This window comes from Miniopterus schreibersii (assembly GCF_964146895.1).
Source record: "Miniopterus schreibersii genome assembly, chromosome: X".
Lineage (NCBI taxonomy): Eukaryota > Metazoa > Chordata > Mammalia > Chiroptera > Miniopteridae > Miniopterus > Miniopterus schreibersii.
This window is the reverse complement of record NC_138104.1, coordinates 56,709,044-56,723,709: the sequence shown is the minus strand read 5'-3', so window position 1 is coordinate 56,723,709 and position 14,666 is coordinate 56,709,044. Positions and strand designations below refer to the sequence as shown.

The window sequence follows — 14,666 nt, the reverse complement described above, 5'->3', positions numbered from 1 at the left end:
CAGTCTTCTACTTTAGCAGGCAGTCACCATGTTTGAGTTTAGCATGTACATTCAGGTCTACTTCTGTGGGTTGTAGGTCCAACGACAGTTTAGTTTCCCAAGGCATTGCAATGTTATTTTGGTATGCTCTATTCTTCTGTTGTCCCTGGGGCTCATGCTGTCTTCAGGGGCAGAAGGTGCTTCCCTAAGCTGCTTGTTTTTGCTAGGTGATCTTCTAGGGGATGGGGCTGTGCCTAGGTGTCCTTATGCCACTAGTTGGAGAGTAGGGAGATAGGGATTTTGCCACTGCTACTGCTGTAGGTAAATCAGGCTGCCTGCTGATGTCCTAGTTCCAGAGTGGGAACTGAGACAACTCAGGGCTTTTCTACTGCAGGCAATTTGCATCACCTTCTGGGGTTTTGGTTGTGGAGCAGCTTAGTTCCCCCAACTAGGTCTCTGTTGGTCTTTTCCTTTCCCAGACAGTGGTGTGTGTGTGTGTGTGTGTGTGTGTGTGTGTGTGTGTGTGTGGTAGTGGTTTTGGGTTGCAAGCCTCTTTGGCACCCAGTGTAGGGGTGTGTGGGAGGTAAAAAGAAACCTAAGACAACTCACCATGTTGTAGTTTCTCAACTCCTGAAGTTCCTACCCAGTCCACCTTCTTCTTTCCTGCTTTTAGAGTCCTTTCATCATTATCTGTTGAGTAACTTCTAGGAAATATAGTTGTATTTGTAGGAGAGGAGCAGGGAAAATGATTCTACATCATCTCGTTCTGAAATTAGAAGTCCCTAGTGTAGTTTTAAAATACAATTTTGGTATGAGTGAATTTGAGAGTTTTTTGATAAGTTTTACAGCCATTTTAATTTCTTTCTCTGTATTTAATTTTATATTATTTGTTGATACTATTTGCTCATTTTTATACTGGGCTGGTGGTCTTTGACATATTGGTTTGTAACAGCTGTTTTCATATTCACTATGAGTTACAAATATTTACCCCAGATTATTCTCTCTTTTGATTTTGCCTTTTTATGGTATTTTTGCCATGCAAGTTTTTTTTTTTTTTTTTTAAATGTAGTTGAATATATAAATCTCTTCCATTGCTTCTGTGTTTTGTGTCATTCTTGGAAAGTCCTCCTCATTCCAAGATTTAAAAATAATCTCCCCATATTTTCTTCTAGTACTTTTATGGTTTCATTAAAAATTTTTTTTGGCCCATCTTAAATTTATTTTTGTGTAAAGTGTGAGGTAGTGTATCCAGTTGTCCTAAAGCATTTATTGAATAGCCCATCATTACCTCTCTACTTTAAAATTCTACCTTTAAAAAAAATTGTGGTTAAAAAGCACATAACATAAAATTTACCATCTTAAGCATTTTAAGTGTATAGCTCAGGAGGGTTAAGTTATTCACATTGTTGTGCAATGGATCTCTAAAATTTATCTTGCAAAGGTGTAACTCTGTACTCAATGAACAACAACTTCCCATTGAAGAGGTAACTTTTCATCATAGAATAGTCTCTGGTCTTTTTTACTTCTTGCCTGAACCACTATAAAAGCTTTGTAGCATCACCATAATTCCAATCTGCCTGATTCATTTTCCTCATGCAAATTCTGACCACAGCATTTCATTATTTAAAACCATGAGAAGCTCTCCTTGATATACTACAATTGAAATTAAGCCCCCTCCCCCCATTATACTCTTTCACAGCACCTGTATCTTTTCTTTGTGTCTCTTCTCATAATGTGTAATTGCAATTATCTGGGTGATATTTGACTTTTGTCTATCTCCTTGTTAAACTTCGGAGTTCATGAGAGAAAGGGCGATGTGCTCATCACATATTTGCACTGCTTAGTGTGTGCCTGGTACATAGTAGGTGCTAAGTCCATGTTTGTGGAATGATAGGTTCCCCTTGGTCTGTGGAATAAAGTAGAAACAATGCAAGATCTGATTTGAACTTAATCTTCTCTCAGCCCTCTGCCCTTCAAGGAAATCAAGCTGCTGGATTTTCTTTCCACCTTTCCCTGACAAAGCCATGAGCTTTCTAATCCTTGGTTCTGGTTTACACCATGCCCTGATTTTTCATTTGTGCCATGCCCTCCCCTCAGTCCCCCGCAACATTGCTGCCTTATGGAAATCCAATTTATCCTTCAAGACTATGGCTGTTTCCACCACTGGACTGTGAGTTCCTTGAGAGCAGAGACAGAGTCTCCCTAATTTGCCCTTAGGGAGCAACACAGCTCCTGGTCTCTAGGAGGCGCTCTTGATCATACATCTTCATCTGCTCCTAGTCTACAATCTCCTTGAGGGCAGGCAGTGTTCCTTACTTGTATGCATCTGGGAACCTTGCTTCCTAGCCCCCAGGGAGAGACTCGGAGTTGGCTTCAGAAATCTTCTGGTAACTTACTGAACATGTCTAGTTGTGTCCTGAGAGGCCTGAATATGAAATGGGGCAGGGGCAGAGGCTTCCCTGCCTTTCCCCCACTGTGCCCTGTGACATTCTGTCCCTCTGGCCCCTTCTCCAGCAATAAAAAATTATTGCTTCACACTCCTCACTCGAGCTCAGCCTGGATTCTTTCTCCCTGGAGTTGATTCCCTGCCTCCCTCTCCCTCCAAGCCCTCTGGAAAAGAAGCACTCAGATGGCCACACTTCCGAGCCCCAGCACCAGGAGGCAGGATTGCCATGCCCAAGATCTTGTTTTCCTTCTTCCTTCAGAAGCACTTTCTCTGGAAATGTCCAGGCCATTCCCTGCCAACACCTGCTTTCCAGCTGTACTCCTGTCACCTTCATGAGTCCAAGGCAACCTCTCCCCCTCAGAGGCACTGACCCCTGGCTTGGGCTTCTCCCCACTTATGGGTTGCTGACACCCTAGATGCTCCAGAGGTCAGGGGTGGCAAGCATTCCACCCTGCTGACTTGTTTTGTTTGGCCAGAATCATGTTTTTTGAAGGCCCCAGCAGGGGACGGACCCCATGAACCCTCCAGCCTTTTAGGGTCTAGGTTTCTTCCACATCTTGTCGTTCTGCTTTAGACCCCATTTCTGAGCCCACCCCTGCCCTGTGTCACTAGACGGTGCAGATTCTGAAACCCACTTGCTAACCACAGGTTCCCTCCTTTCCCTTCCCTTCCTTCCTCCCCCAATCCTGATCTCCTCTTCTCCACACATAAGCTTCCAGGCCCTCCAGCCCACCCTGTTTTCTCCATATTCTTCCATTGTTTTCTCTTTGTTTTCCCACCTCTGCCTCACTAGCCCCTCAGAACCCCATGTCTCCCTGTTTGCAGGATTAGATAAATCTAATCATCCACCTTCAGTAGGATCATCTTAAAAATCAAAGTTGGTTAATTCTTTGCTTTCCTACTAACTTCCAGAGATCCTCCACAAGCTACAGGGCTGGTGGTTCTAAAGATAGAGACATGCTCCTCACTTGGTCTAGATTAGAAGAACAGAAAAATTCTGGTTTTTAGTCACCGTAGCCCCTTTCATGAACCTGTGCTGCATAACAGCTTTCCCCCTTACTCATTCTTTCCTTGGCTAGCTTTAGTCTTATTTTAAAACCCCATTGTTTCTGTAGGTAGATATTTCTTTGTGTAAAGGCACAGAACAAGGCCAGCGAGGATGCAACACAAACAGATAAACAGTTGCTACCTCTGTGCAGGGCCAGAGGTGATCAAGATTGAGAGAGAGATTGGGTCAAAGGGTTTAACCTTATCTTTAAAGTTTCTACTTTTCACAAAAGAGATTGCATCCTGTACTTACTACTTGTGAGATATTAAAAACAAACAAATGAACCAGTTTAGTACCAGGAAGCCTTCCCCAGACTTCCCAGGCAGATAAAGCTGTTTCCTTTTCTGGGATCAAACAGCACCTTCCCCAAGTGTTTAGGCAATATTGTGTTTGTAATTTGTTGGAGCCTGTCTATCTACTTCTAGATGGGGAACCCCTCAAAGCTACAAACTTTATCTAATTCTTGCTCCCATGCCTAGCAGAGTGCATGACCCGGAGCAGGTGCTCAGGGAGTGCCAAACCCAGTGCATTGCCTCTGCCAGCAGGCTCCTTTGAAAGTGCTTGCTGTGGGACAGGCTTCATGCTAGTCCTGAGCTGCTTCAAGTAATTTTTACAATGTGCAAGGAAGGATGTCTCTAGGAGTCTGAAATTTAGGTAGAGGAGACCCTTGGGTTGTGTCAACACAAGGATGGGGTTGAACTGTACCCCTCCATGGCCAGGACCCAGTTCAGTCTTACTGTCTTGTCACTTGGCATGCTTCTGAAGCCACCGCTCTTCAGCAGTTAATCTAAGGGCAAAGGCATCCCCAAAAGTTGAACTCGTCAAGTCCAGCCCTAATCTGTATCTCTAAGATGGAGAGGACAGCTCTAATATACAGACAGTGAGCCAGGGAGGCCAGAGTCAGGAGACACTCAGACCAGGCTTGGAGGGAGGGACAAAGCAATTGTCTGAGGGACTTGAAGAAGGCATCAGAATCTCAGTTTAATCGTGGAAATCTGTAGCTTTTGTAATTGTCCAGAGAAATCTGAGCTCTCAGGTCATAGGATCCTACTTAGGTCCTATCTACTGCTCAAAGGCAAAAGGGCAAAAGGATAGCCTTAATGGGTCAATTGGATTGGGGCTAGAGAGTGGGTGGGGGTGGCTTTTAGGGTTGGTGAAATGTGTGCCTTGTGGCCAGGGCAACCCTTTAAACTTGAATGTGCAAGTGGTGAGGAAGCTGAGGAAGGGTCTGTATCAATCTTTCTTCTGAGAAGGCTCCCAACCAGCTCCTGTATTCAACCTCGAATAGGAGAGTGTTCCTGGGGTCTTGGGGCAGTGAGGCTAGGTACTTGGGCTCCTGAAGACATAATGGCAGCGGTAGCAAGAATTCAGTGAGCAGGCCCCTACAGCTCCCCCCATTCCATCTATCTCCCTCCCAGCAATCTACCCACAACCCCACCATGGGCCTCAGAATTGCTGAAAAGGCATCAGACTATGCTACACCCCTTTAGACCTCAATGAAGAGCACCTCTAGTTGGCTCATCTCTTTGTAAGTAACTTTTATTTTTATTTACAACAGAATTGGTGGCTTTATTCCTCCATGTTTAGGGACAGTTGGCATCAGCAGCCAGATGGAAAGTCTGCAGTGAAGTCAAACTCATTCTGCCCCAGCCACAGCTCCGGAAGCTCATTGGCCCGGTCCAGTCCCAGTTCCACCACCAGTGACATCAGCACTTCCTCATCCACTGGGTCCGAATCGATGATAGCAGGGCTCTGGGCACTGGCAGAAGGAGAGAGTGACCCCGCCCCTCCCGCCTGAGCCCCAAAGCCCCAGTTTTGCAGGGGACCTGCCTCCCCGGGTTGGCCAGGAGTGGCGGCTGCCATCCCATGATACTGGCTGTTAAGTTTCTGAAGCTGCATACTGGCCAGCAGGTGAGGGGCAGGGTGCAGATTGAAGGGTGTAGGTTTAGTGGGATGGGTGGTGGTAGGAGAGCCTATTGGAGGTGAAGATCCAGAGGAACTAGTGGGAACCCCATTGGCCTTGGTTCCATTCGAGGCTACCCCGGGGTAGTGCAGAGTGGCTACTGCTTTGCGATCTTTCACCCCCAGGTTAGAGTAGGCCAGAGAGCTCATCTCTTGGTTGGCATCCTAGAAGACGAGAAAGGCAGAGCATAATATCAGGCTCAGAAAGCTCCTAAAGGCACTTCATTTGGGGCTAGTGGTGGGGAGGTAGCAAGAAGACCCACTGCAAAGTTAAGCTCCCAACCCCAGGATCCTTTTGAGCTCAATGCTCAGAGCCAAGTCCTCGTGCTGGGCACCTGCCATCCTAAGTGGGTTTGCTGCTTTTATTTCCCTCCCTCTATCTCACCATTCTAATAAGGGCATTTCATTGTCCCTCTTCTCAGCCTCACATTAATCTTTTCAATGGTGTTGTCTTATTCTTATTCTACCTCTCTGCTTCCTGCCCTGCCATCTTCTTTCAACAACTCGAGTAGGTTTGATTTAACTACATTTAGGCAGAAGCTACCCTCTTTCTCCCCAGAGAAAGCTCTGTTGTCTCCTCTCTGCTAAAGGATACTAGGCACCACACCTAGGAGGGCCTACAACATGGCCACCCCAGATCAGCTCATCTTTTCATGTCTTAGTGTTTCTATTTGTAAAACGGAAAAAGTTACCTCCTTCACAGGTGAGGTGCCACCCTTGACATCAAGTGCAGGTCTTGACATCGTTGGCATTTCAGAGCCTTGGAAGAAGTTGGATAAATTGGTCGGAGGTGGTACTGCCAGCTGGAGCTGTTGTGCTGCATGTGACGGAGAAAAGGTAAGAAGGGCAAAGGACTCATTAGTCAAGAAAGCATTAGCAAAGCCCAAAGCAAGGCAATTTCACACGGCTACAAGGCAAGGATGGTGACAGAGTTAGACCCAAGACCAGAGACCACTTGAGCAAAGGAGAAGATCAAGCTGGAACTTTGTTTGCCTGAGGCAGGCAAGGTGCTTGGTTCAGCCAGGTGCTGCCCAGGTAGCCAGCTACCCACATCACCAAGAGGGTACACAATGATTGTTTCCTCATGCCAGTGATTTCAAAGCCCCAAGTGTGTGTGCGTGGGGGGTGGGATGGCACTGTTCCTGATTCTGAAGGCAGAAATGTCCCTAAGTAAGTAGCACACTGTTTCCATGGGCCACTGGCTTCTGGGCTAGAGATCTTGGGCCTCCACTACGACTGAGAGAAAGTGGGAAAGAGTCAGGATGAGGAAGACCTAGAAAGTTGGAGGCTGCAGCCCAGGGAAGGAATAAGTCCCCAAAGCAAATGCCATGGAGCTCCTAAGCCCTGACTCAGGTGTGGGTGTGAGAAAAGGCAACCTAATCAAGGTGGGCTGGGGGCTGTGAGGTGGCCAAAGAGCAGCGAAGAATGTTCTCAATTTCCTCCTTGCCTCAAGCCCCCTCCAAGTCAAGCCTGCCAGCACAGGGTTTTCCCAGGACACCTGGTCTGAGCCCAGGCACACCCATCTGTAGTGACAGATGGGAATACTTCTTCCTGGAGGAAAACAGGCACAGAGATTCAGTGGCTTTCCTATTAAGTGCCAGTGGCTCTGGGGGCAAGATGTAGCACTCTTATGTCCGCAGGCCTCCCCTGTCCACTGAATCAGACCTAGAATGATTCAAATGGTTGCTGGAGAAATAATTCCCTAGCTCAGGCGCCAAAGGGTAAGGGAGTGAGGAAAGAAGGATTCCCTCAAATTGGAAAACAAAAAAATTCCTCACCTGAAAAACTCTGAAGTTATTTTTTTAGAAGTTTTTTTTAAGCTTTGTATATTCTAGCCTTTATGATGAATCAGAGATGTCGAATTTTGTATTTATAAATACCTTTTGCCCCAAAGAATCTTATGCACCTTAAAAAGCATCTCTAATCTTTCCGACAAAGCTAGAATTCTCCTTGTCATCTCCCTCCTCCAGTGGTTGTTAAGAATCTGCTCAGACACTTCTAGAAAGTGGCCACTTACTACCTCTCTTTACTGTCTTTGCACCACTTACTTGTAGAGGAGGGAGGCAATAAAATAGAGAAAGGAAAAAGTGGGGGAGAAAACATGAGAAAAAAATCAGTTGCTGGGTCACCACCACCACTGCTTGATTGGAACCCTGTTTCTTCTCTGAGGCAACCCAGTAATATTTCAAGCCAGTGATCACAAGACAAGGAGTCTAATCCATGCTGTCTTCCAGAGCCCAGCACCTTCAGTATCAAGCAATTTTCATATCCTAAGAAAAATGTTGAGAGGTCCTGCCCATCTTTCCTTGTTCCTATCCAGCCTTTCTTCGTGCAGCCCAAATGTACCCAAATGTACAAAAGAAACAACAGTAGCAACAACGGTAACAAAAAAAGGAGGGGGAAAATAAATAGAAAAAAAGAGAGAACCAGAAAAAGTGTCCGTTTTAGTATTGGTCCCTGGGGAAGACCCTTTTACTATATCTCCCCCTTCAGGCTCTGAGCTCCCCTAAACAGGACCTTGTTTCCATTCAAATCCGTGCCTCCCATCGTAGCTTTCCCCCGCTCCCTACCTGCCTAAACCCAGGCCTGGGTCACTGCTCGGTAGGCGCTCAGTAAGTGTTGTTGAATCCGTCTGCAGAGGCAATCGCATTTCGATAGGAGTCCTTGCCCCCGCCTGCCCGATTTTCTGTCTCTACTTCTCCACCCAGCCCGTTGGAAGGCAAAACTTGGCAGCTCGGAAATGGCCCAGCCTGCTTCCCAAGCCGAGAGCTGACCACTGTGAAACGGTTGCGAGAGGCGGCTGGGCAACCCAGAGCAACAAGTGCCTCCTCACACGCTGTGCCTCGCGGGCTCCGGCTACTAGTTCCCGCCCGCCCTTCTCTTCAGACCTTCGCGTGGCCCGACAGTCCCCTTCCGCCTAGATGGGGGTGGGGGGAGGAGAAGAAAGAAGGGAGAGGCAGGTACAGTAGTTTGGTCTTTGACCTGTTGGGGGACCAAAAGTTAAAATGGCACCAACCGATGGCTCCATCTCTATTGCTATTTTCTCACTCAGGAGAAATTTAAAAATCCAAACAGTACTGCGGCTTGGCTTGGACGCGCTCTAATCCAGACCAGTCAGTTTTGCCACCTGAAAACTAAAGGCCCGTTGTTTGAGGACAGCTCGGCAGCCCTCGTCGCATCCAAGGTGGAGCAGCGGGAGCTGGGGGCGGCCTGGAGCATCCCTGCACAGTGGGCGCGAGCACCCAGGCTACCAGGCCCCCAAGCGTCCGTTCCACAAGTACTGTGTCAGGAACAGATAGTAGGGACCACAAGGACAGGCGGGCAGGGGCCGGGCTCTCCACCTCGGCGGTGAATTTGGAGCCCCTCGGTGTGGCCGCGCACGGGGGCGCACTCAAGCACCAGTGGCGGTAGCTCCTGCACCTCACCAACACTTAACTGAGCGCCCGCTGAGCAACCAACGCTGCCGCTGGCTGAGCCTACCGCCTAGCCAGGCTGCCTCTGTTCAATGCTCTAACCCCTCTACCAGAAGAGTGAGAGGCCCGGAGAGGTTCGGTAACTTGCCCAAGGTCACAGCGCTAGAAAGTGGCGGAGCCGGGACTGGCAGCTACGTCTTTCTGACTCCAAGTCCGACTCTCGGCGAGGCAGGGACACTGTGAGAGGTCGGCCTCGCTGCCCTCGTTTATAGGGAGAGAGGTGTGTGCGTGGGTGTGCGTGGCTGTGTGGGCGTGCGTGTGGGGGAGAGCAGAGGTCGATTGGGTGGTAGAGGCAAGTTGCCCAAATTCGCTAACTTCCATCCCGCAATTCCCCTGAACTCAGCCCGAAAAGCCCCTCTCGCCTCCAGCCCCCAACGGAAACCTGAGCTTTGTGTAGCTCCGGAGCCCAAGCGTCCAGATACGGTCCCGGCGTTTAGCAAAGTCGGTGGAAGCCAAGCTGGAGAAAGCGCGGGCGCGGGGAGAAAAGGTGCTGCCGTCTCCCCGGGAGAAGCGGGCGCTTGGCGCCGCTGGCCCGCAGGCGGGAGCGCTGACAACGAACAGACTCACGCTGACCGGCTAGTGGCCGGCGGCCCCTCTACCCCCAGCAGAGCAGCTCTTGATCAGAAAACAACTCCCGCAGAATCCCCCGGCCCGCCGGGCCGCAGCCCGTTCCCCACACTCGCTCGGCTGGAGTCCCTCGGCCCCGCTGCCCAGCCCAGCGCCCTGCCGGGCGGCCCGGCTTACCTCAGCGAAGCCTCCTGCCTTGGAGAAGGAAGCGCGGAGCCCGGTGAGCCGCGGGCGAAGCGGCGGAGCCCCCAGCCCCTGGCACTCACGCAGCCACCGCAGCCACGAGCCGGTCGCGCTCAGTGCCACCCGACCCCGCGGCTCTTGGGGAAAGCCCGCACCGCTGCGCCGCCGCCTCTGCACCGCACCGTGCGGAGCCAAGCGGCCCCGGCCCGCGCCCGCCCGCCCGCCGGCGGCTTCGGCGCCTGACTCCGGGGCGGTGGCGGTGGCGGCCACCGTGCTCCCTTCCCGGCGCGGGGGACCCGGCTCTCAAGCCCCTATTGCCGCCAGTAGAGCCTTGATGCACACACCCGGCAGAAGGTTGGCCTCGGCTAGGAATCCCAAGAAGGAGACCCCCCCCTTTTTTCTCTCCCCCCCTTCAATTTCCAAGTCTTTATAGCCGGCTTAGGGCATTATTAGCACATGTCCTGGCTCGTGGGTGAGTTGGTGGCAAAATCTGAACTGGATACTTACCCAGGGCCAGAGCTGGTACTGTGCCTTCCTTAGCCTTCTTCCTCCTAACCAGGAACGACCCTTAGCCTGCAGGCTGCCAGGAGGAGTGAGCAGCCTGCTGGGTGGAGTGAGCAGCCTTTAGGGCAGCTCAGCCGTATCCCTCCTGCCCGCTGCTCCGCTGGGAACATTTTATAGAGGCGGCTAGCGTGTGTGGCCCTTTAAAGGCGCTTGAGCTGGTGCAGTCACCGCGGATCGTGTGAAAGCGAAGGGCCGGCTGGGGAACGGAGTCCGATTGGCCCCCCGGGCACGGTTCCCGTGGTTGAGCTGGCAGACCTAGGCCCTGGGCACCCCGAGCCCTGAGCCCTCGGCCCACGCCTGCGCTTCTAAAGCTGGCGGGGGCCCGGCCCGGGACATGGTTTCTCCCTACCGCCCTGCATGGACTTGCCCAATAAATTAGGAGAGCTGTTAGTGTCTGTTTCTGACCTAAATCTAGCGGGTCGCCTGAGAGGGCTTCAAGAGGGGTTGTGGGGAGAGCTATGAACTCAGGGAGTGACCCCGAGCAGGGGGCGCACACAAAGCGGTGCCGGGGAGGGGGAGCACGACTTGGGTTTTCTGCAGGGCTTTCTCGGAGCCTGTCTGCCCCTTTGGGCTGCACATCTCCCTTGTTGAAGGGACGAAGCTGGGGTCCCTTTTCCCCTTAAAGTCGCCAGATTCCAGGCAGAGCCTCATTGAAGGCCTATCTGCCGGCAGCGGTGGCTTCTCTCGAAGGCCTGAGCCGGGGGTGGGCTTCCAGGTATTCTCTCCTGTGGTTATCCAGGGCTGACGGAGGCTCGTGGGATGCGACGCAGGAATATGCTGCCTTCCCGGACCTGGTGCAGCTCACGAAGCACGCCAAAGGCCAGGAACCGGTAGCAGGAAATGAAGAGCTTGCCCTTGGGCTCCCGGGGATTCCTCACGGGAAAACACGATGCCAGGTTATTTTATTATGATTATACAATCATTCCCATCAAGTAAGAATGCTATTTTGCATTCGGAGCACATCTTTCTCAGGCTGGGATGTTATCTTAAAAATTTTTATGGGAAAGAGGTCCAGCCTTCTCCTTCATCTCAGTTTGTGTTCCTTGTAGCCAAGAAGCCTCTCACCTCTTACAGGAAGGCCACCAGGATTACCCCCTACCACACTCCCCTTTTTGGCCCCTTTCAGCAACAACTACTTAGTTTACACTGTTTATAAAACATCCTCTTTTAAAAAGTCCAAAATAAAATGTTAAAAAGTGCAGGGGAAGGAATGTCACCAAGGCATATTCACTATGTATGTGTTCTGTCTTCGTAATTGGATTTGAAGACCTAAAGATCTTTTTCTTTTCCCCCCTCTTTTCCTTCTTTCATCCCCAAGTGCCTTGCATTTACCCTTTGAACAAAGTTCTGTTTGCTGACAGACTGATCGGCTTACTGACACAAAGATGGGCAGCAAACAGAGGGACAGGTCAAGGCCCTTTCTTGACACCTGGAGGAAGCTGGGGCAGTGTTCTGGACCCCAGGTAAACCCATTACCCAGCTCCCAAAGCTGCTTTGTGCTCCTCCATTTGTTTGCCTCACCCAGCTCCACCACAAACCCCAGTAACAACCACACCATTGCTATGCTTTCTCACTTTACCCAAAGATCGTGTGTTGTACCTAGTTTCCTTCTGATAAAAGGTGGGATCTGTTGGTACCATAAAACCCTATAGAGTTTGACTGTAAAATACACTTTCAAGCCATCTCTTTGTTTGCCTGAGGCGAGAGACATTAGGATTTCAAATTGTGCTTTACTAATTTGGACCGCTGACCTATCCCTCTCGACCTATCCCTCTCAGCCCCGCTGGGGAACAAATCTAAAAACCTCGGCAGCGGCTTCATTGCAGGCTCCGGATCCGTGAGGTGGCGAATCCACCTTCCATCTATTGGATGGCTCCCAGGCCAATTGTTAGAAAGAGGCATATGTTCAACTGGGTTTCTGGAGTGTCTCCGGAGCAGTTGCTCAACAGCTATCCCCTCCCCCATCCAGACCATTGAAGGGCAGAAAAAAGAGCGCCCTCCGCCCCATTTCTGTGCCCACAAGCCCGAAAGGGTCTTCCTACTGGTGACTTCCTGTCATCTCTACTGTCCACCTCCTGGAGAGCAGGAAAGAGGGCTTCAAACGCTCAGCTCTGGAGCACAAAAGCCACCCCTTTTTTGGGGGGCGTGATAGGAGTAGAGGTTAGTTGCAGAGGCTGGGAGAGAGCAAAGGAGACATTTGCATTTCTCTGCAAATAAGCCCCGTATCTCTGACTTCCCAGCCGGCTCCAGCTGAGCCCAGAGCTCTCCGCTGAACTCTTCTCTCCAACTTGGCAACTAGACTTCGAGCTCGAGTAGCAAGTAGAGGACGGCAATGGTCACCCAGCAAGAACCTTCTGTGCAACAGCATTGGACCTGACATGTTCCCATCCATCATTTCATTTAATTCCCACCTGTAAGGCAGGTTTTACCAAGGTGAAACTGAGTTCCAGAGATATGCCCAAATTCACACAGTCTGGAGACAGGTATTTGAATCCGGGTCAAGCCGACTGCAAAGTCCTTACCCTCACCCTTGCACTTCCCTGCCTGGAAGGGTAAGGAAACATTTAGGCTGTATCTAGAGTACAGTTTCAGGGGTCAGTCCGCCTGGGTTTAAATCCCTACTTTGCTATTTACTAGCTGTGTGATCTTAGGCTACGTGGCTTCATTCTTAGGGCCTTAGCTTTCCCATCTTCTAAATGGGATTGTAGAGTTATTGAAAGGATTGACGGAAAAGCTTAGTCTGGTTGGTGCCCACTGTGTAGTAAGTGGTCAAAAAGTGCTGTTATTGTGCCTTCTGATTCTTTTTCTTTTGCCTCTTAGTCCTGCCTCGGCTCACACACTTCAGGTTCAATAATATTTGCTGACTGATTAATTAAAAAAACAGACTGAGAGGGCTATCTGAACCACATGGCAGGGACCAATATAAGATAATCACCTTTTCCCTGACAGCTGGAAACATCCAAAATAGTCTCCAGAAACATATACTCAATATGTGTGTAGAAAAGTTAAAAAGTAGAAGTCTTTGTTCAAGAATGTTTGGAGCAGAATTGTTTACAATGGTGAAAAATAGAAAGCAATCTAAATGTCCATGGAAGGAAGTATCCCTTGGGACCTTGACACTTAAAAACAACAACACAACACCAAAAAAAAACAATTGATTTCCAAAAACTCATTTATGGGAAAATGTTCACTACAAAATATTAAATAAAAAACAAAACACAAAAAACCTCTGGCCTTAGCGGGCGTAGCTCAGTTGGTTAGAGCATTGTCTCCATACCTCAAGGTTGCAGTTTCGATCCCTGGTCAGGGCACTTACAAGAGTTGACCAATGAATGCATAAATAAATGGAACAATAAATTGATGTTTCTCTCTCTCTCTCTCTGTCTCCCTTTCTCTCTCTAAAATCAATTAAAAATTAAATGGTACAAACTTAACATTAAAAAAAACACACCTCTGGGTACAAAGTTGCATAAATATGATGCCAAGTTGCAAAGGGCACGAAGAGTAGAATATTAAATAGTATGTTTCTAGCCATGTATGAATATGGATAATGAAGCGATGGTCAGGAAAACACCAAAGTAGCAAGAGCATCAGTGTGGTGGTAGGATTATGAGGGACTTTTTCTCTCTTCATGTCATACAATATTATTCTTATAACTAAATATAAGTTTATAGTTAATGAAGTGCATAAACAGTATGCTTCCACTTTTGTTAAAATTGTATGTGCACAGAAGAAATATTGGAAGTAAATACACCAAAATGATAACAGTGATTATAACTGAGTAGTGGGATTATGGTACTATTTTTATTTTCTTTGTTTTTCTGCAATATGATTACATTATTTTCTTACAATTAAAACAGATTTATAATTTGGAAAGTGGATGATCAGTATGATCCCACTTGTGTTAAAAGTATGTATGCAAATTGAAAAAAGTGAGGAGATCTATGAAAATAATGTTTTTATTTTAGATGGTAAAGGGTTATGGGTAATTTTCCCTTTTGATTTTCTGGAATATAGTTACTTTTATAATTAAAATAAAATGATACACAAATGGCATATACAGTAGGATCCCATTTTTGTGTGTGTATATATATATATATATATATATATATATATATGCATAGAATAAATAATAGGCTACTCCAAAACATGGTTGTCTCTGGGTGGTGGGATTTCTTCATTTTCCAATTATTTTTACAGTCATCATGTATTATTTTTTTAATTATGAAAAATGTAAAAAGCAGTTCAATACTGAAGTATTTATGGGAATAAAGGGAATGTCTAGGATTTGTGTTTTTTTTTTAAATCCTCACCTGAGGATATTTTTTCCACTGTTTTTTTAGGGAGAGTGGAAGGGGGCGAGGAGGGAGAAGAGAGAGACAGAGGAGGGGTGTTGCCTCCCGCATGCACCCTGATCAGGGTGGGGATCAAATGTGCAACCAAG

The 14,666-nt window shown here is 48.4% G+C and overlaps 1 protein-coding gene across 4 annotated transcripts in view; it reads right to left on the bottom strand.

Moving 5' to 3' along the window:
- Positions 1 to 4,994: 4,994 nt before the first annotated feature.
- Positions 4,995 to 14,666, bottom strand: part of LOC308551343 (histone deacetylase 8) — a 309,470-nt gene continuing 299,798 nt past the window's right edge. Inside the window, exons 1-3 of one of the 4 annotated variants that reach the window (XM_081125816.1) lie at positions 10,166 to 11,131; positions 6,128 to 6,252; positions 4,995 to 5,600 (exon numbers count right to left, since the gene is read on the bottom strand). In XM_081125816.1, the coding sequence (XP_080981942.1) occupies positions 5,073 to 5,600; positions 6,128 to 6,187 (588 nt within the window). In that variant the 5' untranslated portion in view covers positions 6,188 to 6,252; positions 10,166 to 11,131 and the 3' untranslated portion in view covers positions 4,995 to 5,072. Of the gene's footprint in view, positions 5,601 to 6,127; positions 6,253 to 9,290; positions 9,430 to 9,652; positions 10,064 to 10,165; positions 11,132 to 14,666 lie in introns of those variants that run through there. The other 3 variants (XM_081125817.1, XM_081125818.1, XM_081125813.1) reach the window with 3 other exon arrangements.